At 37.0% G+C, this 27,102-nt stretch overlaps 2 protein-coding genes across 5 annotated transcripts in view; both read left to right on the forward strand.

Annotated features, from left to right (window-relative positions):
- The first annotated feature begins 149 nt into the window (after positions 1–149).
- LOC121885371 (huntingtin-interacting protein 1-related protein-like) lies at positions 150–18,370 on the forward strand. Its single transcript, XM_042394762.1, has 33 exons — positions 150–294; positions 591–654; positions 1,778–1,920; positions 2,015–2,071; positions 2,227–2,307; positions 2,412–2,488; positions 2,593–2,654; positions 4,428–4,568; positions 4,660–4,717; positions 5,371–5,446; positions 5,539–5,676; positions 5,766–5,888; positions 6,951–7,134; positions 7,226–7,314; positions 8,453–8,569; positions 8,684–8,785; positions 9,154–9,348; positions 10,481–10,591; positions 10,678–10,872; positions 10,960–11,107; positions 12,609–12,695; positions 12,783–12,890; positions 12,979–13,115; positions 13,359–13,469; positions 13,558–13,616; positions 13,693–13,723; positions 13,821–13,883; positions 14,682–14,782; positions 14,878–14,983; positions 16,485–16,608; positions 16,986–17,047; positions 17,409–18,011; positions 18,105–18,370. The coding sequence occupies exons 1-33, from the start codon at positions 214–216 to the stop codon at positions 18,138–18,140; spliced, it is 3,870 nt and encodes a 1,289-aa protein (XP_042250696.1). The 5' UTR covers positions 150–213; the 3' UTR covers positions 18,141–18,370.
- A 2,799-nt stretch (positions 18,371–21,169) lies between these two features.
- The window catches only part of rilpl1 (Rab interacting lysosomal protein-like 1), a 28,687-nt gene continuing 22,754 nt past the window's right edge, over positions 21,170–27,102 (forward strand). The window contains exon 1 of one of the 4 annotated variants that reach the window (XM_042394802.1): positions 21,170–21,881. In XM_042394802.1, coding sequence (XP_042250736.1) covers positions 21,594–21,881 — 288 coding nt within the window. In that variant the 5' untranslated portion in view covers positions 21,170–21,593. The remainder of the gene's footprint in view (positions 21,882–27,102) is intronic. The other 3 variants (XM_042394800.1, XM_042394801.1, XM_042394799.1) reach the window with 3 other exon arrangements.

The following is a 27,102-nucleotide window of genomic DNA, read 5'->3' on the forward strand; positions in this document are numbered from 1 at the left end:
AACTTTATGTTAAAAGGCTGATGAGTTAATTGGAGCGAAAAGTGATTGTAAAGAGGATCTTTTCGTCGACGTGCGCGCGGCGCGTCTGACGCACCTTTTATTGTTTTTAAGAGCCGCGTGAGGAGCGCAGGTGAGTCTGACTGAAACCTGCAGTCACACCACGGTGGATTCATACTTGTCTGACTTGTAGTTGGTGTGGAGTGAAGTAACAACATGAGCAAAACCAAGAATAAAAGTGACAATAAGACGGAAAAAGCTTTGGCTGCGGAGAAGGAGCAGTTTGGTAAACAACAGGTGAGTCATTTAGTTTTTATTAAGGCAAAAATAAATTGAAGATATTGAGTTTGTCCCGATTCAGTTTGTCAGATTCGTCAGTTTGTTTTCTCTACCAGAAATATGTGAAGTTAAAACCAACAAAAATAACATTCTGAATAAAAGTGGAAACATATTTTCACTTCCTTTAAGTTGTCTTGAGGAAAAGCTTTAGTCTTTCTCTTTTTATCTGGAAGTCAAATCTATTTCCGCCTGATGTTGATTTGTAGGGAAGTTGAGTCCTGATTGTTTTGGTTTTTTTCTTATTTTTCTTTCAGCTCCACAGCATCAGCAAAACTCTCACCTCAGGTGAAACACCTCCCAAAGAGAAATATGTGCGCAGTATCCTTTTTATATTTAACAGCAAGTTTTACAGCAACTTAAAAAGTGAAAAAAATACTTTTGAAAATGTGGTGAACTTGTTAAAACACAAATATGACAAACAGTGGTTGAAAGTAACTAAGTACATTTAATCAAGTACTGTACTTTTGAGGTACTTGTACTTTACTTGAGTATTTCTGCTACTTTATGCTTCCACTCCACTACATTTCAGAGGGAAATATTGTACTTTCTACTCCACTACATTTATTTGACAGCTTTAGTTACTTTTCAGATGAAGATTTGACACAATGGATAATATAACAAGCTTTTAAAATACAACACATTGTTAAAGATGAAACCAGTGGTTTCCAACCTTTTTGGCTTTTGACGTCTTACAAAAAGCAGTGTGTAGTCGGGGTCACATTTCACATGTCTATGAGTTGTTAACAGCTCCACCAAATAGTGATTTTTCCCTCTAAACTTCTCACATGCTTTAATTTCAATAAATGTTCAAATGATCCAATATTTCACCAAAAATCAAAGATTAGAGAAAAAGTCCAAAAACTGAAAACAGATTTGTGTATCAGAACTTTGTTTTTTCTTCTTTCCTCTCCCATTAATCATCTCACGACCCCTCAGATTTATCTGATGACCCTTTGGAGGGGCCCGACCCCTAGGTTGGGAACCACTGGACTAAACTAGCTAACTGTATATAAAGTAGTGTAAACTAGCTCCACCTCCAGCAGCTACAACAGTAACATGCTGCTCTAACACTGATGCTTCACTATTAATAATCTAATGATGTCATATATAATAATATATCAGAGGGACCAAACCACTACTTTTACTGCAATACTTTAACTACATCAAGCTCATAATACTTATGTACTTTTACTGCAATACTTTAACTACATCAAGCTCATAATACTTATGTACTTTTACTGCAATACTTTAACTACATCAAGCTCATAATACTTATGTACTTTTACCGTAGTAGGATTTTTAATGCAGGACTTTTACTTGTAATGGAGTATTTATACATTGCTGTATTAGTACTTTTACTTTAGTAAAGAATCTGAATACTTCTTCTATCACAGTTGAGCCTGTGCTTTAGTATTTAAGGTTTTCCTTGACAGCAGTGAAGATATCATCATGGGAACATTTAAGGAAGGTGGAGCTACCACCTTCTGGTCCTACACCCTGAACCTGCCGCTGTCCAGCAACTCCATGATCAGCTGGAAGTTCTGCTACCTGCTGCACAAAGTTCTCAGGGACGGACACAAAAATGTAAGCTCAGTTTCTACATTTCCTCAGTTTATCTTCTTGCTCATACTTCCATGTCGGTGATGTTTAATCTCCTCTTTCTATCTTTGACTTTCAGTCTGTTAACGATAGTCACAGATACTGCCGCAATGTGAAAGATATGGGCGTCCTCTGGGTGAGTAGCTGCCACCATAAAACTTGAAAACAACTTATTTTCACATGAGAGAGTTCAAACAATACTTCAGTTTGAAGATTGTCCTCAGTTTGGTGTTTTTAGTAGTCTGAAGAGTGTGTTGAGTGTTTACTGATGCTGCTGTTGTTTCTTTCCAGGGAAACTTGCATGATCGATACGGTCACATCGTCGCTTTATCTGCCAAATTCCTCTGCCTCAAAATGGAGTTTCATAAAAAGGTAATACATTTCTGTTTGTTGTATGGTTTTTATGATAATATGTGACAAACTCAAAATGATAAAACCATCATTTGATCACAAAAACAAACAACTCTCCTCCACAGCACAAGGTGATTCCAGGCAATCTGGAGGCCACAGATGAGACTTTAGAGAAGGAAGCAGGAAGTGACATGAACAAAGTGTACGTTTTCCGCTCTCGACCCACAACTATGTGCTCAAAACTTGAATACAGTGTTTCTTATTAAATATGTGGCGTATAAACATTGTTTTTAATATATATTGCAGGTTGGATATGACACAGGAACTGTTGGATTACATGGATGCTGGACTGAAGATGGCTGAAACAGGTTTGTTTTGGAGTCGAATCGGTCGAATCGGTGTCGTTTGCATGTTGTAACTTTTCAAAATTAAACTTTGCTTTCTATCATTTATTCTTTTTTCAGCACTTTATCTAATAACACACACGTTTAACTATTCAAAATGTTTAATGGTCAATCTCAGGCCCTTTTATTTATTCTTTACAAGGTTTCTGAATGACAAATACCTCATATGAGTAACAGGACTGAAAGTAACAGGACTGAGGTTTTAGCATAGCATTAGCAAATGCATGAAATGTAGCCATATAGCATCAATGCTAATTGCATGAGGACCCTTAACACCTTCAAGTGGTTCACCAAAACTATCTTTAAAAAAAAACAACATAAAAACATTGAGAAATAATTTAGGTAACAGGACTGAACATTGAGATTGATGTTCTCAGTCACACTTACAATATGATCAAAAATACAGAAAATAGAGTGAGAGAACTTACTTTTGGTCTTTCCGTGGTCTTCAGGAGACTCAAATGATGCTACTTCTTATCGATCATGTGACTTGTGGAGTTTTTTAGAGGGGGGAATGTGTCAAGGTAACAGGAGTGAGTGAAAACCTGGTTACATGACTAAAATATGTATTTTAACTAACATATTGTGAATTTTCTGATGAGAAAATGTATTTTATGTCTAAATGAGAAATAGAGTCACAAAATAATGTAAAAAATAAGATTTCTTAAGGATTCTAATCATTATATTTCATGATGAAGTGTAGTGTTAGAGAGTGGGAACAGGCTAAAATCCTATTTTTTCAGTGTTCTAGGTAGTTTTTATTATTGATGTATCTTCAATTTGCAATTAGGACAATGTGCAGGACACTTTGCTTGATAATATAATGTATTATACAGATACTTTTCATGCATATTTATACATGTAATGACCTGGAGATGGAAAAGGCAATGGCAGAATGACCCTTTTGTTCATTCACAACGGAACCATCTCAGCCAGCTCTGAGCCCATTAGTTCCTACTAAAAACATAAATGTTTGAAAATGGGTGTCAAATATATAATTTAATCTTTGAAAAAGCCTCAGTAACTTCTTAAAACAGCTGGTCACTGTAGTTTTTAGCAAATGTTACTAAAACAGGAGGAAATAGTTAATTTGTTGGGGACTATTTTCAGCAGCGGATGAATCCACGTTTGGTTCTCTAGTGAGTTTTTCTGGCAGCAGGATGTTGTATAACGTACGATGGATTTGTAATTAGGATCTTCACAATATATACAAACCATAATGAAACACAAGACCACATATTACAGTAAATCAACAAAATAAATCTGGGCAAATAGGATTAGCTACAAGTAAAATAAGAAAAAACAATAAACTGTGGAGACAAAATTTAAAAAATTAAGGGCACAATGTATCAATAAATACAACATCAATGGAGTGCAGCACATTTTAATGAAACAAATGTAGGAATATTTACTTCCTGTTAGGTTTCCTCCTATATGTCAAGTTCTGTATTCAGCCAAAATAAACAACCATGTCCACGTTCATGGTAATAATAATAATAATAATGATAATAATGAGATTATTAACAATAATAATAATAATGATAATAATAACAGTGTAACGATGTGGCTCATTGATGTGTTTCTGGACACTAACAGAGCTCTGTGGCAAATATCAGGCTTTGGAAACACACACAACACTTGTTACTACCAGGATTTCATGGGATTTGTTGACAATAAGTAAACATATAGAATAGCATGTTTATTTTAGCTTTGATGTTTTGTTTTTCTTCCCTAAAGTTCTGCGTCAGCTGGATGCCAACGCAGCCAAATCTACGACTCCAGCCGGACAGTGCAGGCTGACGCCTCTGATCCCGCTCCTACTGGACTGCAGCTTCCTCTACCACTTCTCTGTCCGCCTGATGTTCAAACTTCACAGCCGTGAGTCACAGAAACATCGATTTGATTGGATAAAAAAACATGATTGTGTTAGTTTTCAAGCCTTAAATCCACCGTTTCCTCTGCTTTACAGGCATCGCTCCAGATGTTCTTCTCGGACATAGAGAACGTTTCCGTGACCTGTTTACAAGGTAGGTTATAATTATTCTGATGCAAACATACACTGTTATATCCTCACATGTTTTATTTTAAACTCCTTTTTTTGTATTTTAGTGTTTGTTTGCAACCTTTTAATTTGTGTAAATGTTTTTCAATTTCATGTAAAGTACAAATAAAGTTTAAATTACATTATTATCATTATCATTATTATTTTAACTCTCTTTAGTTCTGTCAATGATAACTATATTTCCTTTTTTTATGATCTATTTTTTATCCCCCTGTGCCACAAACAAACAACAAACAAAAGAACATTACTTCAGTATAATAATTAAAATTAAGTCTTTACAAAAAATCCATTAAACAATATGTTTTATAACAAAACATCTACTCTTTTTTGCATTCTGCATTTTCTAAATACAAGTTAAAAGGAGACCAAAAATCAACTTTCCAATGACAACTTATTTAGGGGAAGAAAATATAGGATATAAAATATATTAGATATATGATAAAGAAATAAATAAAAAGTTGGAGCAGTTTTTACTTTTCCAGCAGAACAAAATACAAATAGTTTGCAAAATAAGTAATGGTGATAAATGTTCTTATTTTTAATTTAGCTAAGTTAACAAGGATTGAATTGAATTTCAGTATCTAGCATTAAATGCTACGACTGTCGTTTCTCCTGCAGCCTGACGCAGTTCTTCGACAGAGCCAGAGAAATGGAGTTCTTTAAAAGTATCATCCAGATCCCAGATCTCCCAGATGTGAGTAACAAGTTTCCATAAATGTGTTGTACGCTCATGCATGTGTGTTTTTTTCCCATTAATATGTATTTCTGTTTGTTAAAAACCTGCAGGAACCTCCGAACTTCCTCCGTGCCGCTGCCCTGGCTGAGTATAAGAAGCCGGTGGTGGTGATGCCCAACGAGGAGCGTCACGATGAGGAGGAGGTGGAGGTGCAACCGGAGTTCAGGGAAGCGCCACCGATGCCACAGGTACACACGAGTCAAAAGATAAATTATATTGTTGTTTTCCATTTCTTTGTCTGTCTCGTATCATGTCTAACAGTGTTTTTTCATGGCAGTACTTTCTGCTCAGCCAAATGGGAGCACCTGATGCTGCAGCGGAGCAGAGGGAAACAGAGACTGAGGCTCTGAGGAGGGAGCTGGAGGTGCTCAAACCTGAGCTGCAGCTTATCAAGAGTGAGGTCAGTTGGGCGTCCTGGTGTCGGAGTGGTTAGTCTAAGAAATACTGTGTGATGTGTTGGGAACAAATCCAACCAAAGACCTTTCTCCATTTCCTGTTGCTTCTCAGGGTTGCAAAGACAGGTTCACAGTTTTACAAGTCTGTCTTAAAACAACAGTCAGGAGTCCAAATGAACATTGAAACATGTTTTTCTTGCTGTAATCATTCCTCCTGTTCATACTGACCATTATAGGATCCCTTCATAATGCACTTAAGTTTATCTGAAGCTAATATGAAGCTTCGGCGTCCAAATGAGTCAAATCAAGTAGATATCTTTCAACGTTACAGTCTTTTTAGTGCCAAAGTTCCTCTTTTTGTTACTATATTTCCACCTGCAGCTCAACAGGGAAACACTGTCCAAGGAAACACAAAGAGGGAATTTGATACTAAAAAGACTGTAAATGTGTCAGATATCCACTTGATATGACTAACTCAGACTGCTGAAGCCTCATATAAGCTTCACATCAAAAAATGTTTGGGTAGGAGCGTTTCCTGGACTCAAAAATGAGTTTGTTTGAGGCGCTCTTTGGATAGGGATAAATGTAGACACAAAAATACAAGAAAACTCCAAGGCATTCTCTTTTAGAACAATTAAAATGCCTCATATAAGCTTCAGATAAATTATAAATTTTGAAGTGAGAAGAAAATTTGGGCACCTGACTGTTGTTTGAAGACAGACTTGAAAAATTGTGAACTCATCCTTTAAAGGGGAACTCCACCAATTTTGCACATCAAAGTGTTTTTGCAGGTGTTGAGGAGTATCACTGCATATGGTTAAAAAAAAGTTGTATTAAGTCTTTTGTAGACTAGCTGGAGGCTAACAGCTCCGGGATATATTAGCCACTACTAGCATAACACACCTGAATTTGTACAGTCGACTGAATTGAGTCAAATGGATTGTGGGTAATGTAGGTTCAAGGAATGCATGGATAAAAAAAGACGATATCTCTGGTTCTGTTGCATCAAGTGTGACCCTTTCTTTTAAAAAACTGTCCATTGTTTTTTTTGTTGTTCCTTTCCTCAGGCTCAGAGGTGTGTAACTGAGTTAAAATCTCAAGTGAACCGTCTGGAAGCTGAAGTCGAGGATCAGCGTACCCACAAACAGATTGCCATGGTGGAAAATGAACACCTGCGGATGGAAGTGGAGGCGTTACGCTGCGCCAATGTCGCCAACGTCGGGGCACAGATTGGATTCAAGGAAGCAGATAGTGAGTATACCGTACAGTAGATGAAAAGAGCTATTCAGTTGTAGCTGAACATTACTGAGGCTGAATCTGTATCCCATCCATATGTGCACAGGTAGAGCTCAGGCCGCAGAGATTCGTTTTTCTCAACTCAAAGAAAGACACGCGGAGCTCGTTACCGGTCATGCTGACCTCATGAAGAAGGTAAACCGCCCCGACATTGTTGGTTCTTTTACACCTTTAAAGGAAATGTTTGATATTTTGATATTTTACATACTTCTTGGCTTTCCTGCTGAGATTTAGATGAGAAGATTGATATTATCTTCATGTTTAAATATGAAGCCGGAGCCAGCAGGTGGTTAGTTTAGCTTAGCATAAAGACCAGAAACAGGAGGAGACCTCTAAAGCTCACTAATGAACATGTTATATCTCATATGTTTATTTGTCACAAGAAATTAAGTGTAAAAACAAAAAGTAACCAGCACAAACTCCAGGAAGTCACTGCTCCCGGCCAAGAAATAAAACTACAACTTGTTGTTTTTAAACTTTTTTGGAGAGTAAATACGCTTTTTTAGCTTTCCTGCTGAGAGTTATGAGAAGTCTAATATCTGTACAACAGCAGCTAGTTAGCTTAACGTAGCTTACAGACTGTAATAAGGAGGAAACTGTTGTCTCCTTTCAAAGATGCCAGACAACTCATGGAAACTCCAGCAAGTCACTGCACTCAGCTAAGAAATACACCAGCACATAACCCCTCCTGAAAACCACAACTTATTGTCTTCACATTTAGTGCTTTGTAGAAATTAAACAAACAAGATATAACATGTTAATTAGTGAGCTTTAGAGATTCTGATAGGTGGATTTTGTTACCTTTGGACTGAGCCAGGCTAACTGTTTCCTCCTGGTTAGCTTAGCTTAGCATGGAAACAGCTAGACTGACTCAGTCTAAAAGTAACGAAATCCACCTACCAGAACCTCTAAAGCTCACTAATTAACACGTTATATTTCATCTGTTTAATCTGTAAAAAGACCAAAGTGTAAATCAATAAGTTGTAGTTTTGTGGGAGTAATGTGACTATTTCTCGGCGAGGAGAACTGTCGTTTGCACACTTTAGTTTTTTGTATGTATCAAACAAAACAAACAGTGTTTATTAGTGAGATTTAGAGGTGCTGGTAGGCAGATTTTTATCACGTTTAGACAGAACAAGGCTAGCTGTTTCCTCCTGTTTCCAGTCTTAATGCTAAGCTAAGCTAACTGGCTGCTGGCTGTAGATTCATATTTAATCAAACGATTCCTTAAAGTGAGTTACCATGAAATGTTTATTTATTGTTGTTTGTGCAGAACGCAGACACGGTGAAGTTGCTGAACATTACAAAACAAGACCAGGACGATATGCGTAGAATCAAACAGCAGCTTGAAAACGAGCTGGAAAACCTCCGACAGGAGAGGGGAAACATGGTGAGATCGCTTTAACCTCTGACCTCTTTCAACCAGAGAAACTGTGGTTTCCTGTCGATCAGAGCACGACTGTGATAAATAATCACCGGCTGTCTCGTCTCTCCTCTCGATCAGATGAATCATCAGCAGCAGGAGGTCGACCGCCTGAATAAAGAACTACTGGAGCAAAGAGCAGAGCTGTCTATCCTTCGCAGCACCCTCGACAATAAGGAGATGGTGAGACTGAACGAAGCACGCCTGATTTCACACTTACAACAAACCCCTAGTGCCACCGTCAGACCAAAGTTTAAATCACTTTTTGGCATTTTCATGTTTTAACCCTTCAGTTCTGGACAGTTTCAGCCAGTTTTGAGACTTTTGAGACTTGAGATCTTTACTATAACAGCTTGGTATTAAACATTTTTTTGATATCAGCTGAAATGTATCAGAAAACTGAATCAAAGTACCAAAATTTCACTATTGAATTCGAATAAGACCAACATACTCCTTGGCCCACAGAGCTGCTGCTTTCAGCTTTATTTAATGACTCATCTTATTTAAAAATCTTTACTTTCACTCACCTATCTTCTTTTAATATTCTTCAGGAGGGATCCCAGGCGAGCAGCAGCCTGGCAGCTCTGCAGGCGGAGCGCGACGTGCTGCTGCGCTCTGCCAGAGAAAAGGACGCAGAGCTTTTCTCGCTGAGACAACAGAGTCAGCAGCAGCAGAGCTGTCTGGACCTGGAGAGAGACCGGCTCAACAGAGAGCTGGAGGCTCTCAGGGCTCAGCTGCAGCAGCAGGTAACAACTGATGACAGAGAGACTTTTTAGAGCCTCTATGAGGGCTGTAACGAAGGTCTTAAATCATCTAACACTCGTCAACGTGCAGACTGCAGGTGTGCTTCCTGTTCCGTCCAGACTTCTCAGATGGTCTTACTTAAGTTTAGTTATTGTCCTCAGAGTTAAAACTAAACATGGAGAAGCAGTATTTAGTTTTTGCACCAAATATCTGGAACAAACTTTAAGAAAACTTGAGGCTACAACTCGTAGATGCTTTAAATCACGGCTTCAAACTTTTCTTTTCACGGCTTTTTAAAATTAGAATAAGCACTACTTCCTGTAGCTGCACTGTGATTTTTATTCTCCTGTTTATGATGTTCTATTTAAATTTAGCTCAAATCCTCTCAATCCTTTTTATATTATCTTGTGTTTATTTTATATCTTGTCTTAATGTTTTTTTCTGTCTTTTGTATTTTTCATTATTGATTCATCTGGTGATTATTTGCTCCATTGTTGTTTCTTGAATTGTTTGGATTATTAATTATCAGAAAACTGTGAAAAATACTCATGAAAATGTTCTAATTTCCTATAAAGGTGATTTTATCAGTTTCTTGTTTTGTCAAACAAACAGTCAGAAACCAAAATATATTCAATTTACTGAAGAGTTGAGACATTTTAGAAGCAGGAACCAGAAAATCGTTGACATTTTTTGCTTGAAAAATGACTTAAATGATTAATTAATTATCAAAATAGTTGCAGATTCATTTTCTGTCAATCAACTAATCATTGCAGCTCTACTTCAATTTATGGCTGCAACTAAGGATTATTTTCATTATCGATTTATCTGTCCATCATTGTCTTGATTAATCGATCAGATGTTTAGTCTATAAAATGTCAGAAAATGTTGATCACTGTTTCCCAAAATTCAAGGTAATGTCCTCAATTAGACAAGTCCTAGACAAGTTTTGTCTCAATCAACAGTTCACAACCCAAAGATCTTCAGTTTGCTGTCATAAAAGATTATAGAACCCAGAAAATAGTCACATAAACAATTAATCGATTATCAAAATAGTTGCAGATCAATTAATCGACTAATCGTTGCAGCTCTAATGTTGTTGAAGGCTGTTATACCAATAAACTTGTCTTTCTGCAGCTCGCCATCAACGCAGAGCAGAAACTAGAGATCGACAGGCTGAGACGAGAACTCGACTCGACACGAGCTGAGCTGTCACGTGCAAACAGCTCCCTGCAAAGCAAAGAAATGGTGAGAATATTAATTCTTCCACAAGTCCTCTCGAGAGAAAACGCTGGTTATTAATACGCTGACATATCACGTTTCGTTCCCCCCAGAGCGGCACCCAGCTGAGCGGCACGGTCGCAGGGCTGCAGGCGGAGAGGGAGAGGCTGCTGCGCTCAGCAAGGGAGCAGGAGGCCGAGCTGAACTCCCTCAGACAACAAGCTCAGCTCCAGCAGAGCTCCGTGGAGCAGGAGAGGCAGAGGAGCAGCATGGAGCTGGGAAACCTGCACGCCCAGTTACAGCAGCAGGTGCTCTACTGTGTTTAGAACTGCGTAGTGAGGCTGTTGTGAGTTTTATAGTGGTTAGTTAATGATGTATGTGTGTGTGTGAAACAGGCCTGTCGTGAAGGTGAACTGGCCCAGAAGCTGCAGGAGGAGCAGTTCTGTCTGCTGCAGTGTGCGGTGGTGGAGGCTGAGGGCATCATACTGGACGCTGTGGCAAAACTGGACGACCCCATACATGTCCGCTGCATCAGCTCACCCGGTAGAGACACTTTTATCTCCCAAAATCACATTTATTACACTGAATTCACACAATACTGGAGCTTTAAACTCATCATTCAGTCTATAAAACAGTGAAAAATGCCCATCAGAAGTTAGTAGCTAAGTTACGCATTCCACTTAATAAATTATAACAAGCCTGCATATAAAAGTAAGAACAACCATCCCAGGAACCAAACAATCAACCGTCCATATGTGTCCGAAATTAACTTTTTGACTCACCTGCCAGGGGGACTAGAAGATGAAAAAATCCACCAACCAAGCGTATTTTTTACCAGCCAAATTAATAAATTGCCTTATTGTGTCACATGTACTTCCTCCTTGTACATGTCGCCACATAATAGCTGTTTAATTAATGGAAGCTAGATGTCGAGTAGCTGATGTCTCGTACGGTAAACAGTGCTGCAAAAGAGTTTAGACGCACATAAACAACACATATGGTGCACGTGTGTCTACACTGTTCAGGGACAAACATGAGTCATTTCCTCTGAGCCATCATGCTGGATATTTTATTACATTTACCCGCCAGTGTGGCCTTCTGAGATTTACTCGCCAAACGGAAAATCTACCTGCGTTTGGCAGGTGTTAATTTCACATGAATGAAACCTTTTATAACATATTGCAGCCTTTTCAACTCTGTGTAAATCTAATTTTATCATGTAATTATGTTTTATTGTGATACAATATAATAAGTCAAATTCAGTACCACTCATTCCTGTTTTTAGTAGTTTGGTCTTTTTTCCTTTGCTACCACAGCTGGTTATTAGACGTTCTGTATTGTTTTAAATTTAAATGTTCAATTTTTAAAAAGCAAAATAAAGTATTTTTAAAAAGAAAACAAAAAAAAAAAGGCAAAAAACAACAACACCTGGGTGGATTTAGAGGAAATAACACTCATTCAGTTAAAATGCCAAATGCATACTCCAAATTATTAAAAGGTTAAAGATTAAATACACATAATGTCAACAAATCCCAAACAAGAACAGAATATGATCAACACCCTGAACAATCGACACCAACACAACAACCAGCTGCACTTCATACAAGTCAAAGAGTTTAATTCTCCCGATAAGGTTCAGAATAAACAGAAAACAACATAAACACACAACAATAACTTTAAAAAACTGACAAAGTTGTGAAGAAATGTACTGGAAAACACACAAAATCTATAGAAAACACTGATTGTGATAATGACAATAAACAGATCAATAATCCAGTGAACTTCCACAATATAATAAACTATATAATAAACTATCCCAAGTAGAAAATTTATGTTGATTTTACATTTATATGAAAATCAAGAAATCCTCACATTTGAGAAACTTAATTTATATTTAATTTATTTTCTACCTATTTCAGCACTAATACATAGAACTTAATAGAATGAATAAATAGCCATAAAACCCTCTTTAGTCCTTACATCTATTTTTCCTTCATGTGTAATTTTGCTTTTCTAAACTGGTTCTTCTTCTTCTGTTTCTCAGATTATCTGGTGAATCGAGCTGAAATCACTCTCGGTTCGATCGATAAGATGCAGCAGAGCCACGTGGTCTACCTGGGAAACATGAACGGTAAGTGATGCGTCGTGCGTTCAGGTTTGTGTGTCGTGTTTACCTGATACGACGTGAGTACGCATCGTATCGTCTCTCCTTCTCCAGACGCCAGCGGCTTGTTGAGAGCCGTCACGCAGTTCTCTCATCTCGCCGCTGACACCATCGTCAACGGAGCCGCGACGTCTCACTCTGCTCCCACCGACCAGGCCGACCGTAAGAAACACACCTGTGACTTTTAATGACACACATACAGTAGATAATAAACACTCTATGAACAAACAGTCAACTGTCCGTCCTGCAGGTTTAACTGACAGCTGTCGGGATTGTGCCAATAACTGCCTCCAGTTCTTGAAGGATTTGAAGCTCCAGGCCAGTTTACAGAGAGCGGATCCCGCCGCCGTACGCTACACTGTTCAACGCATCCTCCATTTAGGACAGGTGGGACTGACTTCATCTTCATCAGAGTAGCTCTGCTAGACTTCTTCTAGACTCGTGTTTTTACCATATTCAGAACTATTCTCTCATTATTGCTGAGTTCATTAGTGACCTTGATGCTTTGGTGATAATCCAAGATCAACAATAGTGTCACAGACGTCTCTAAAATGTGTCAGTTGCAGCCTTTCTGGATGTTTTATTAAAACGCCGCCTGATGTTTACTGTCACTGTGTGATTGTGGTTCAGGAGCTACGTCCCAAAGGACAGGACGTGCTGAAGGAAGAGCTGGGAAACATGGTGGATAAAGAGATGATCGCTACATCTACTGCTATAGAAGAGGCTGTGCTGCGAATGGACGTAAGGCTGCAGACGTTACGACAGATCAGCCATCTAAACACCTAATGACGATGTGCTTTAATGTTCTGTTTCAATCTTCATTTCTCAGGAGATAATGAATCAGGCGAAGAGAGACACTACTGGTGTTAAGCTGGAGGTCAATCAGAGGTAAGATGAACGTATGAATCATCCTGTAAGTTTCTTCTCTTCTTCACTTTCTCACCTGTCGTCTGTTTGATCGCAGCATCCTGGGATCCTGTTCAGACCTGATGAAGGTGAGAAGTTTGTTTACTTTCAAGTAATTTTCTGATAACTCAAGTTTCATTTTTACTGCATATCTATAATATATAATTGTCGCTGTCTTCTCTCCAGGCTGTTCATATGCTGGTGATGGCTGCTACAGATTTACAAAAAGACATTGTGGAAGGAGGCAGGGTGAGTTCAAATTACTACATCTTATATTAGGAGAGAAATAGTTCTGTTATTTACATAGTTTTCACTTCTATTTTTTGTGTCTGTGTAGTCAATGTTGTAATAACGCTCTAAAGAGCCAGGTTTGGAATAAAGAAGTCCTCGCTGAGTGAAGAAAAAGAAACATTTATAAAGTTTTTTTTAGCAAAGTTTAAGATCAACCTGTACGAGCAGCTCACATGTGGTCACATGATTTATCACATGTATGTTCAGAACATTTAACCCAAATCTGCCACTTTGTTCAGAAATGTTTAGATTTTACCTGCTGATATGTTACTTTGCAAAAAGATACGTGATTAAAATTGTTGAAAAAGTTCATTTTATTTAAGAGAAATCCTTAATATCTGCAGGAGCAATTAACAATCTGATACACAATAATATTATATATAAACTTATCTGTATAAAACTTAGGAGTAGAAATCACATAATTTTCAGTTTTGCTGCTTTATAAAAACAGTCTCTGATCTACTTTCCCCAAAACAGGTGCACACAAAACTGTTCATCACTGTTGAGTCTAAACTGTACTAAGTAGAGTGTTGAATGTTTTGCTAAATTTGATCTCAATATGACACATATGTTACATCAAAAGCAACATTAGTTATCATAAATATGTTGTGGTGGTGATAATTAAAACGTTTGCTTACTTTTTCCACTTGCTAACGTCCATTTGAACATGTGGGAGCTCAGTGAAGTGTGTTTACTCTTCATCAAAGAGCAGAAGATGCTGCGTTTAGTGACACATTTATATTATTCCTCTCACAGGGAGCCGCTTCTGTTACTGAATTTTACGCCAAAAACTCTCGCTGGACAGAAGGACTCATCTCTGCGTCTAAGGCCGTGGGCTGGGGCGCCACACAGCTGCTGTAAGTATCAGAAAACATACCGTTAGTTATATATATATATAATACTTGATCTGAATCACTATTTAATGTCTGTGTGTTCATCTGTTTGCCGTCAGAGAGTCAGCTGACCGCGTCGTTGGTGAACAAGGTACATACGAGGAGCTCATCGCCTGCTCGCATGAGATCGCTGCCAGCACCGCACAGCTGGTCGCCGCCTCAAAGGTACAAACCTTTAGAAAGCAGGTAAATCATGTAGATCAAGACACACAAGAAGAAGAAGACACACAACAAACACAACCAGTGGGGGGAAGTAACGGTACATTTACTCAAGCATGATGTGGAGATCTTCTACTTTACTACATTTCAGAGGGAAATATTGTACTTTTTACTTTTCAAATCTAGATTTTATATGTAAAACAAAACATCAGTTTATAAAATATGATGCATTATTATTAGATGGATTAAATACCCAACATAAACCTTTACAACATTATAAATTGCAGGTGTTGGTGCTTTTATCTTGGTCAGGAGTATCTAAAAAAATATTTCATTTATAAAAACTCAAATCAAAACATCCTCCTGGTTTGTATAGTGTTTGACTCGTGTTTACACAGATGCATCTTGGGTGATGAGATCACAACGACCACCAAGACGCATCATGATCCGATCACTCAAACCACTCTCTGAGGTTGTCTGGGACACATTTCACTACGTATCTTTTGTGGTGTAAACGCTAAAGCATCCTGATGCATCCCCGACACAGACGTAACAGGAAAATACGTCATCAATGCAGGACGTGGTGGTTTGGTGGTTGTTTGGTGACTTTATCCTGCTAATCTCAACAGTTGGAAGCCTGTACATGTTTATTAGTTCTTTTGTTGTCTTAGTTAACCTGTGTGAAACAAATCTGGCAACAGACTGATGTAATAACTGTGCACTGCGCCCTTTGACCTTCTGGCAGAAGTGACGTAGGCAGTAATGAAATCTGAACACAAGTGGTCACCATGGAGACACCTGACAGACACAGGTGTGAACAGTGATGTGTCTCAGCTGTTCACTTGTCTTCAGATCACTGAAACACATTTTAAAACCAGGTGTAAACAGCCTCAATGTTCCATGACATGATGTTAAAAAGCAGCAACATGTAAACAAATCATCTTTTAATGTTTTCATGGTGGAGACACTCTGCCTCACCTGAAATAACAAGTCTCTAAAGTAACATCAGAGGAAATTATTACACCTTTTTGAGTGTAATGTAATATTACACTTATTAATCTGCAGGGAAAATGTGCAGTGGTGCTACATCACACTGCAAAGCCGCGTATTTAATGTTGTCATAATATCAGAGAAAAAAAGAAAACTGTCTGTTTGTTGTTGGGAAAAGTGACGACAAATCACCATTAATCACCAGTAGAGTCTAAGCTGTTATCTGGATGAAACGCTGTCTTTGCAAATATTTTATAAGGTAGTGAATTTATTCAACATCCAATCTAGAAGAAGACATATTTTCACTCCACTGAACCTCTCTGGTGGTGTTTAAGTGTTGTCCCTGTTTTTTGGGACTATTTCTTCAGTAGAAAGTATTGATAAAGCTCTAGAAGCACAGTAAGCAAGTAAATGTGCTTTGTTGTAATTTGGGTGAACTGATCCTTTACTGTTAAACGTGACCACCGCTCATGTGCTTCATCAAATAACCTCCTGCTGTAACTTACGATGATTTCAGGTGAAAGCCGACCGCAACAACAAGAAGCTGTTCACCGTGCAGCAGGCGTCACGCCACGTTAATGACATGGCCGCCGTGGTCGTCACCTCCACCAAACACGGGCAGCAGCAGATCTCCGACCAAGGTGAGAGATCAGAGATAGCATCAGACGCTTTATGACTCTGATAACGTTAAACCTGCATCAACTGATATTTTTGGCCAGTTGGAAGCAACAGAAACAATCTGCAAACACATTTACTTATTATCAGTTTATAAAGTTGATCATAGTTCTGTCCACCTGGTGACAAAAGTCCAATATTCACTCTTTTAGCTCTGTTTTTGGTCTCCACCAACTCCTGAAGGAAATATCTGTCTCTTTAGCTGCTAAATGCTCCACTATGTTCACCAGCTAGTCTACAGCCATGCTAGCAGCTCTGTGAGGCTTTATTTTATTACAGTGGAGCTTTGAGCTGACTTTAACACGCTGACATGCTGATGTTTGACTCTCTGATGTCTTCACAGGTGTGATGGACTTCTCTGGCATGTCTCTGATCAAGCTGAAAAAAGAGGAGATGGAAGCTCAGGTGAGGCTAACATGTCCCAACATTTATCATCCTGTATTATATATTATCTATTGATCCCCCAGCAATAAAGTAGTTAATAACAGTCAACCTGAGAGGCGAAACTCAGGGCTAAAAAGTCTTTCTACTCACTGCTGCTTGTAAAGTTTCTTCCTGTGTGCTGTTTTATATTTGTGTACATTTTGCATCATGAACAAAATTTCAATTTACATATTTACATTTTTGTTAACTTTTATTTCATTATGGTTGCTGGACATTCAGAGGACACAGTTTAGAGAGATTTTAGAGAGAATTATGGTACAAAAAATGATTTTTAATAGTCTGCACACCCCTGATGTGATGTTTTGCTCCCTGATCCTCACAGGTGAAGGTTCTGCAGCTGGAGAGCCAGCTGGAGCAGGAGCGAGTCCGTCTGGGGGAGCTGAGGAAGAAGCACTACGATCTCAGCGCCTCTGGGAACGCCGACGACGCATCGGACGAAGCCGATAGCTTCCCGCCTCCGCCGCCGCCTACTCTACTGGACCCCGCGCCCTTACCTCCGTCCTTCCAACACACGCAGCCTTACGTCAACACACAAACCAATCCGTTCGCTCCTGCTCAGACACAATCTCAGTTCTCACTGCCTCAGTCTTACACACCGACAAACACCTTCTCACAGACGCAAAGCTACACGCCTGTTCAATCCTACACGCCTGCTCAGACCTACACGCCACCTCAGACCTACACGCCTCCTCAATCCTACACACCTTCTCAATCCTACACCTCTTCCCATCCTTACGTCCCATCTCAGCCTTTCACACCAAACCCAACCCAAAGTTACCTAAAACCTCAGTCCTATTCACCGTCACAACCCTCGTCCAGCGTCTCTCAGCCTCAGACGACCCCACAGAGCAACACGGACGCCGCCAAACCGGCCTCGAGGAAACCAAACATCTTCACCAAATCCGGAAACCTGCTGAAGAACGCGGTAAGAGCTGCATATTGATCACATAAGCTTTTAATCAGAGGTTAACTCATGTAGATGCTGTTTACATGAGTCTTTTTTAAATTTTTATTACAGTTCAGACGAGGTGAAACTGGAACTGGGGAATCTTGAAGCCTGACTGACGAAGACCAAAGGAAAAATATAAAAGTCCTTTAATATGTTGAAGACATTGACTTTAACCTGATTTTATCTCTGGCTGGTTACAGGTGTTACAACTGTTTAATATCAGTTAAATGTACAAATGAAACAGTAATATTATATTTTATAATCAAACTGAAGCCTATATTATGTCACTAATTGTTGTTATATACAGACTTGATTCATTAAAATCCATAAAATCATCTGAGACAAGAATTTATCTTTCTGGTTTCTGTTCTGCAAGACTTTCACTGTTTTCTTTTTAAATATTTGTCCCATAATCCAGCATTTTAATCATGAAGTCTGTGAGTTGTTGGAAGTCTGTTTAAAAAAAGCTGATAAAGCTACAGAGCAGAAATCTTTCAGTCTTATTAAGGAGACGTTTTATTGGTGTAAACTCCTGAAAATTGTCCAGTTTTTCATATATTTTTCAGTCTTTGGTATCGTATGAAGTATCTAGACTATGGAAGGAATCTATTGTTGGTCCAGTCCAGTATCTGTGGCTCTCACCTCACTTGTGATGAAAACTTTTGTAACAAATTATTAAAAAATAGATTTTAGCCACAATGCAAGACAGACTGGACAACTTCCAGTTTGTTACGGGTCAAGAAGGAGGCTTGAAGATGCAACAGCAACAAGAACAAGAAACATGCAAGATGCAAGCTTTTTTTATCTCTTGTTAATACTTTATCTAAAGACGCCCTATTTACATTTATAATAATAATAATAACTTTATTTATATAGTACTTATAGTACTAGAAAACTGCCTGATAAAAGTGAGTCTAAGAAGTGGTTTATAACACACTATAATGTATTTGTAGCAGATATAAGTGTTTATTAAAGTATTATAACTCCTCTTGTGAGCAGCTGTAATAATATAAAATATAAAAAATGTCTTTATTGAAGAAGTTATAACTGTTTACAAGTACTGAACATTAATAAACACTTAAAAATGTCCTCATATCTGCTTATAACTACATTATAGTGTGTTATAAACCATTTATTAAATGTGTAAATACTACTCATAAGTGCTAAATACTTCATGTGTTACTGATTCCTCGTCAATGTTTAACTGTATTGAACACATCTCTGCACATTCAGTCAAATTTTAATGTGTTTTAATATTGTTTGTTGACGTGCTCTCATCTTCCACAGGTTCTCCTCGGGGCTGTTGAGAAGCTTTACCCATTTTTATTTTTCTTGTACACAATAATAATAAAATAATAATAATAACTCACAAAGATATGTAAGTTTGACTTTGTGGAACAGAGTCATGGCTGAATTATCAATAATTCATGAGCTGTTTATCCACCAGTTATAGATGCCTCATAGTTTTTGTTGTTGACTAATTCATTAATAATCTTGGAATGTGCTCATATCTGCTGACTCTGATGATTAGAGTGAGTTATAATCATTTATATGTTTGTATACTGCTTATAAACGCTAAATATGGCGGTTAAATGAAAGTCTTGGCCGTGTTCTGGTGTTTTTATAGAGGTTTATAACTGCAGGATGGTGATAAAACGTCTGCTGGTGTTCACTTTGAATGTGTTAGATGTTTCAAGTGTTTCCAGTGTGAAGCAGTTAAACTCTCTTCATGCTCTCATATATTCTCACAGCGACCTCATCTGTCTGTTATTTCTGACATGCGCAGTACAAACTGCAATCTCACCACTGTAGACCGCTGCAGGGAGCAGACGGGAGCTGCGGCAAGTTGGATCAATACCAGAGCCGATGATACCGGAACCACATATGCAGACCTTCACAATAAAAGCACAATAATGTTTGGAGATCAGTCTCATAGCTTTGTTTTATTTATTTTTTAAACATATTTTTATGTTCATTTTATGTCTTTTTTAAAAGTGAAACACTTGGTGCATGTAATTTATTTTGTTAAAAAAGTGCTTTAAGCTGCATTTCTTGTAAGAAAGGTGCTATACAAATAAAGTTCTTCTTCTTCTTCTTCTTCTTCTTCTTCTTCTTCTTCTTCTTCTTATTATTATTATTATTATTATTATTATGTCTCACTGCTTTATAGGACAAATGAGGCTGACTGGACATTATTTGGTCAAGTTACAAGTACATGAAGTACGACAAGTGTTCTGCACAGAAGTATAACACTAAACCTGCTTTCTGTTTTCTTATTTTCATGTAAAATAAAGTTTATATTAAACATTCACAAAGGTAGAAAATACATGTATAAAATAAATGAAAATATTATAAACATATTGCATGTACATTTTACATTTTTATACACTTACATTTTTTAAAACAATTGCACAACTCGCCACATATCAGGCCAATATATACTTATTTTAATACTTATTACACATATTTATTTATTTATTTCATCTTTGAATGTTTACCCTTTACTTCCCAAAGTCCCAAAGATAACATGTTGTTAATCTTGTGTGCACAGTTATTATTTTATGTACACAAGATTAAAAAAATCTTGACTTCGTATTTAAAAAGTTGTTTCTTTATACAATAACAATACTTCTATATACAAGTATTAGTATGAAGTATTATATCATATTAGCATAATATATATAAATGATAAAATAAAAAGTAAAAAAATAAGTGAAATCATAAATAATAAGCAAATATATTATATTAATTAATATATTCATATATAATTACTCAATTTATAATACAACATCATGTATTAGATTAGGTTAATATTTATTTTTTTATGATTTTTAAAATTTGATTTATCTATATAATTCTTTAAAAGATATATTTGTGTACATATTAATTAATTGATTAATTAATGAGTTATTTTAAATTTAGAATCAGAATCAGATTTATTCAGTGTGTTCAACAGACAGCACCAAGGGGAATTACATTAATTAGATAATATTATTTCATTATTGCAATATTATATAATAGCTACAACTGTTATTACTAATATATAGAGAGAAATAGAGCAGTATATATACTGCTGTTATACTACACCATGTTTCTTTATAAACAGTCCTGCACTTTACATTTCTTTTCTTAATTCTTATTTTAATAATTATTGCACGTCATTCTCAGGTGATCACCACCTGTATGTCATCACACACGCTGTCTGAACATGTGACAGATAAAACCTTTGAATTATGGGATCATTTCAACTGACTGCAGCACGTTGATGAGAGCAGGTTTATTGTGACGCGTAGCTGGAAGTGTGTGTGTGTTTGTGTTGTGGAGGATTGACAGCTGACAGAGGGGGACACACACAGCTGATATTTACCCCCAAATAAATCACACTAAAGCCTGGACTCAGCCGGCAGGAATGGATCTGAGATAGTTAGACAGTGTTAAGTTGATTTAAGGAGTATCTGTTTACAGGATCTAAAGGTCGAGAGCCAGACCAGAGTAACTTTTGTTCTTCCAGGGGGAAGGAAGTTTGCTGTGGCGGAGGAAGCCAGGGCGGCTGCAGACATGGAGGACTCCGGGTCGGCCCTGGAGAAAAATGTGGCTGACCTCACGGTGATGGACGTGTATGACATCGCCGCGGTGGTGGGCCAGGAGTTTGAGCGGATCATAGACCAGTACGGCTGCGAGGCTCTGTCCAGGCTCATGCCCAAAGTGGTGCGAGTGTTGGAGATCCTGGAGGTGATGGTGAGCCGCAGCTGCATCAGCCCGGAGACCGAGGAGCTGCGGCTGGAGCTGGACAAGCTGCGGCTGGAGAGGATAGACCGGCTGGAGAAGGAGAAGAAGCACAGAAAGGTACCAAGGAAGTGTCTGTTGTACACATTACAGCTTAAATGTGTTGTTGTTGTTATTAGCAATGGTGGGAAGTAACTGAGTACGTTTACTCAAGTATAATTATGAGGTACTTGTACTTTACTTGGGTATTTCCATGTGATGCTACTTTATACTTCCACTCCACTACATTTGAGAGGGAAATATTGTACTTTCTACTCCACTACATTTATTTGACAGCTTTAGTTACTTTGACACAATGGATAATATAACAAGCTTTTAAAATACAACACATTGTTAAAGATGAAACCAGTGGTTTCCAACCTTTATTGTCTTTTGACGTCTTACAAAAAGCAGTGTGTAGTCTGGGTCACATTTCACATGTCTATGAGTTGTTAACAGCTCCACCAAATAGTGATTTTTCCCTCTAAACTTCTCACATGCTTTCATTTCAATAAATGTTCAAATGATCCAATATTTCAGCAAAAATCAAAGATTAGAGAAAAAGTCTAAAAACTGAAAACAGATTTGTGTATCAGAACTTTGTTTTTTCTTCTTTCCTCTCCCATTAATCATCTCACGACCCCTCAGATTTATCTGCTGACCCTTTGGAGGGGCCCCGACCCCTAGGTTGGGAACCAGTGGACTAAACTAGCTAACTGTATATAAAGTAGTGTAAACTAGCTCCACCTCCAGCAGCTACAACAGTAACATGCTGCTCTAACACTGATGCTTCACTATTAATAATCTAATGATGTCATATATAATAATTATACTATAACTACATTTTGCTGATAATACTTATGTACTTTTACTTAAATAAAGGATCTGAATACTTCTTCCATCGCTGGTTATCAGTATTAGAAAAACAAAAAACAAATTGTAACATGAACTCTCAAACTTTGACTTCCTGTTTGTTTAGCTGCACATGATGAGAGTCGATGGGAAAAAAATTGGACCAGCCTCTGCTGGAAAATCTTCCTCCTTTGTCACACAGCGGTTATATTTATCAAATGTGTAGTATTTTTCCAATTAGTCATCAAATTATGACAAGGATTCAAGATTACGCAACCTAAACTGTATGAAACCTCTTCCAAAAACAAACTAATAAGCCTACAAATGGATACTATTTACTAGAAAATCACAGATTAACAATAATGGAGTACTTTTACTCGAGTACTGTATATAAAGTAGTTGAAACTAGCTCCACCTCCAGCAGCTACAACAGTAACATGCTGCTCTAACACTGATGCTTCACTATTAATAATCTAATGATGTCATATATAATAGTATATCAGTCAGAGGGACCAAACCACTACTTTTACTGCAATACTTTAACTACATCAAGCTCATAATACTTATGTACTTTTACTATAGTAGGATTTTTCATGCAGGACTTTTACTTGTAATGGAGTATTTATACATTGTGGTATTGGTACTTTTTTTACCTAAGTCAAATATTTGAGTATTTCTTCCACCACTACAGTGTAAATTCATGCCATAAGAGATAAAATGTAACAAGAGGCTGCTAGAATCACAAAGCACTATTAAAATGCTATAAAAAATATTGTAGTGGTTTTATACAGTAGGAGATAAAACCACCATAACCTCTAATGGTCTCTCAGTGGTTTTAAGAAGTACTCACATCCTGTTCTCGAGTGAAAATACCAGTAAAACAATGTAAAAAGTACAAGTAAAATTCCTTCATTCAAAATCCTGTTTAAAGCAGCATGTTACTGTTGTAGCTGCTGGAGGTGGAGCTAGTTTACACTACTTTATATACAGTTAGATAGTTTAGTCCAGTGGTTCCCAACCTAGGGGTCGGGGCCCCTCCAAAGGGTCAGCAGATAAACCTGAGGGGTTGTGAGATGATTAATGGGAGATGAAAGAAGAAAAAACAAAGTTCTGATACACAAATCTGTTTTCAGTTTTTGGGCTTTTCCTTCAAAATTAGCTTTTTTTTGGTGAAATATTTGGGAGTTTTACATATTTATGCTTCAAATATTGTTTAAATGAAACCATCTGAGAAGTTTAAAGAGGAAATGTCCAAGGTGACGACCTCAAATGTCTTGTTTTCTCCCGACCAACTGTTAACAACCCAAAGATATTCAGTTTATCAGTCATACAAGACTAAAGAAACCAGAAAATATTCATTTGGATTATATTATATTCATTTGAGAGGCTGAAAATTAAAATTTAAAAAATGGCTCAGTTATCAAAATTATTGCAGTTGTTGCAGCTCTACTGCTAACAAAAACAATGTATTATATTTTATAAACTCATCATATGTTTTTAGGTTCTTAATCTTCTTAAATCTTAATCTAAAAAGTAACCAGTAACCACAGCTGTCAGATAAATGTAGTGGAGTAAAAAGTACAATATTTCTGTCTTAAATGTAGTGTAGTGGAAGTATAATGTGGCATAAAATGGAAATACTCAAATATAGTTTAGTAGTAAAGTACAGTACTTTAAATATACTGAGTTTAACGTCACTATTAAGTGTCACAGAGACGCAGTGAGTCAGTTCAGGAACATTGTTGTGGTTTAGAGCGAGCGCTATAAAAAAGTCATCCTGTCAGTCTCTCGTGACAGTTCAGCCGCGGTAAACACTCACCGGTTGACTGATTAACTGTGTCTCATGACTCGGATAAAGTGGATGTTTGTGGAGATGACGGTTGTTTCTGCTGCTGTCTGAGAGAGGAGCTTCATAAACCTGCTGGACATGATTTCCACATCTACAGCAAAAAAATACATGTTGTTAAAAAATCCAGCAGAGAGTTGTGCAGAGTGAGTGGGAGGAAGGACGCAGGGTCAGCTGGCAGCTTTAGATGTTTATTTTCATAAGGTTTCTTTTCCTCTATGTGGCTGCAACTAACAGTTATTTACATTATCAGTTAATCTGCTGAATTGTCTATGAAATGTTAAAAAATAGTGAAAAAACATGATCACAAGTCCCATGTAATGTCTTCAATTTGCTTGTTTTGTGTGACTGTCAGTTCAAAACCTTCAGATATTCAGTTTACTGTCAGATATGACAAACAAAAACAAGCAAATCGTCACAAAAGTTTGGTATTTTTGTTTTAATAATGACTAAAACAATTCATTTATTATCCAATCTTATTAATTTTCCAACTCATCGATCAATTCTCACAGCTGTAATGTTCTTATTGATTCAAAATTAAAAAGTTTTATTTACATTTTGAATATAAAACGTGCAGTGAGATTCAGGGAGACGTAAAACACTCTTACGGCTGCATTGAAAAGCCAAATGTGCAGTAAATTATAATAATTAGACTGAGAGTAAAAAATATGAATTAGAAAAAGACAATTATAAATATATGTAATATAATTATTAAAGTGTTAATGTGTAGATGGGCACAAAGAGCTGCAACGATTAATCGGTTAGATGATCAGTTGATCAACAGAAAATGAGTTCAGTCACTTTATTATCACAGATGGGAAACTTGACTTGTAGTCAGAGGCACAAGATAAAAAACAACACAAGTACAAAAAACAAAAAGTGCAAAAACAAAAAGTACATAAATGTTTCCTGTACATACAGAATATAAAACACACAATAACACAACAAAACAATCTCTAAAATGTTAAATTACATGTGTAGGTTAAGCAGATTTACTGCACAGAGAACAAAGGAATTTTTACTCTTATTACATTTAAACTGGAGAACTTTAAGTCTACGGCCTGAGGGAAGAGTTTCACACTCAAAGTGACGACGCTGGTCTGTGCGGTCTAATATAGACCTGGACCAGAGAACCTGCTGGTCAAAGATAGACGTCGGGGGGGTCTGAGGGACACCTATCACCTTACCAGCCACCTTCACAATATACTGGCGGCTCAGGTGGTTTTTGTCCCTGATGTTCAGGTTACCAGACCGAGAAGTCATAGATTCAATAAATGACATAAAACAAAGACATTTTCCTAAAAAAGCATTAAAAGCATTTAACTTCCTGAGGAGGTACAAACATTTCTGTCCCGTCTTACAGACCGCATCCAAGATATTTATAATATAATTAATTAGCAACTATTTTGATAATTTAATAATCGTTTTAGTCATTTTATAAGCAATAATGCTAAATATTTTGTGATTGCACCTTCTCAAATGTGAGAATTTTAAGTTTTTCTGTGTCATACATGACAGTAAACTGAATATCTGTGAATTTTGGACTGTTGGTTGGAAAAAACAGGACATTTGAAGATGTTTCCTTGAGTTTTAACAAATTATAATGAGCATTTTCTCTTTTTTTCTGACATCTTATATAGAAAATGATTAATCACATAATGAAAATAATTGTTAATTGCAGCCCTAATGGGCACTGTGTGAGGTGGGATGGGTAATTTATCAGCATATAAAAATAATAAAACTGCAAATAATGATTGTTTTCATTCTCGATTAATCAGCTGATTATTTTCTTGGTTAAAAGAATGAAAAATATCCAGAACATGTTACTTAGAGCTCCGGATGATGTCCAACACGTCAAAATCTAAAGATATTTAATTTATTATCACAGAAGAGAAAGAAAAGCAGCAAATCCTTGAGAGCGGCAGCCGATCGACTATTTGATAAATCGATGAATCGTTGCAGCTTGAAAAAATATTAAATGTAAATATGTTACATTTATAAAGCAAACTGTACAATCAGTTTTATACACGCTTGAGTGCAAATTTGCAAGACTTTGCACTATGTATTATTGTAATTTCACTTTTTTTATTATATATATATATATATATTTCACTAACAGTTACAAGTAGTGTAGTTAAAGCTGAATGATTAGTTGATTAATCGTTAAGTTATTTGACAGAAAATTAATTACCAACTATTTTGAGAATAGATTCATTGTATTCAGTTAATTAAATTAATGAATTATAACTCATAAAAGTAATTTATCATGCAAAAAGGCCAAATATTCTCTGGTTCCAGCTTCTCAAATGTGATAAAAAAGCAAAATGAAGACGTCACCTCGGGCTCTTAGAAATTATAAACAGGCATTTTTAACAATTTTCTGACATTTAGTAGAATATTGACTTATCGATTAATTAAAAAATAATCAACAGATAATGTATTGGGGAGGGCACACAGTGACTGTGACTGTGTACTAAAGTAGATTAAAAGGAAATATTCCACTAACCAATATCCTATTTTATTTTAAGTTATAAAATAATGAATCATTTATCAAAGAACAACACTGACAGTCGATCACATTGGTTAATTGTAGACATGAGAAAG

The sequence above is a fragment of the Thunnus maccoyii genome, chromosome 19 (genome assembly GCF_910596095.1).
Source record: "Thunnus maccoyii chromosome 19, fThuMac1.1, whole genome shotgun sequence".
Lineage (NCBI taxonomy): Eukaryota > Metazoa > Chordata > Actinopteri > Scombriformes > Scombridae > Thunnus > Thunnus maccoyii.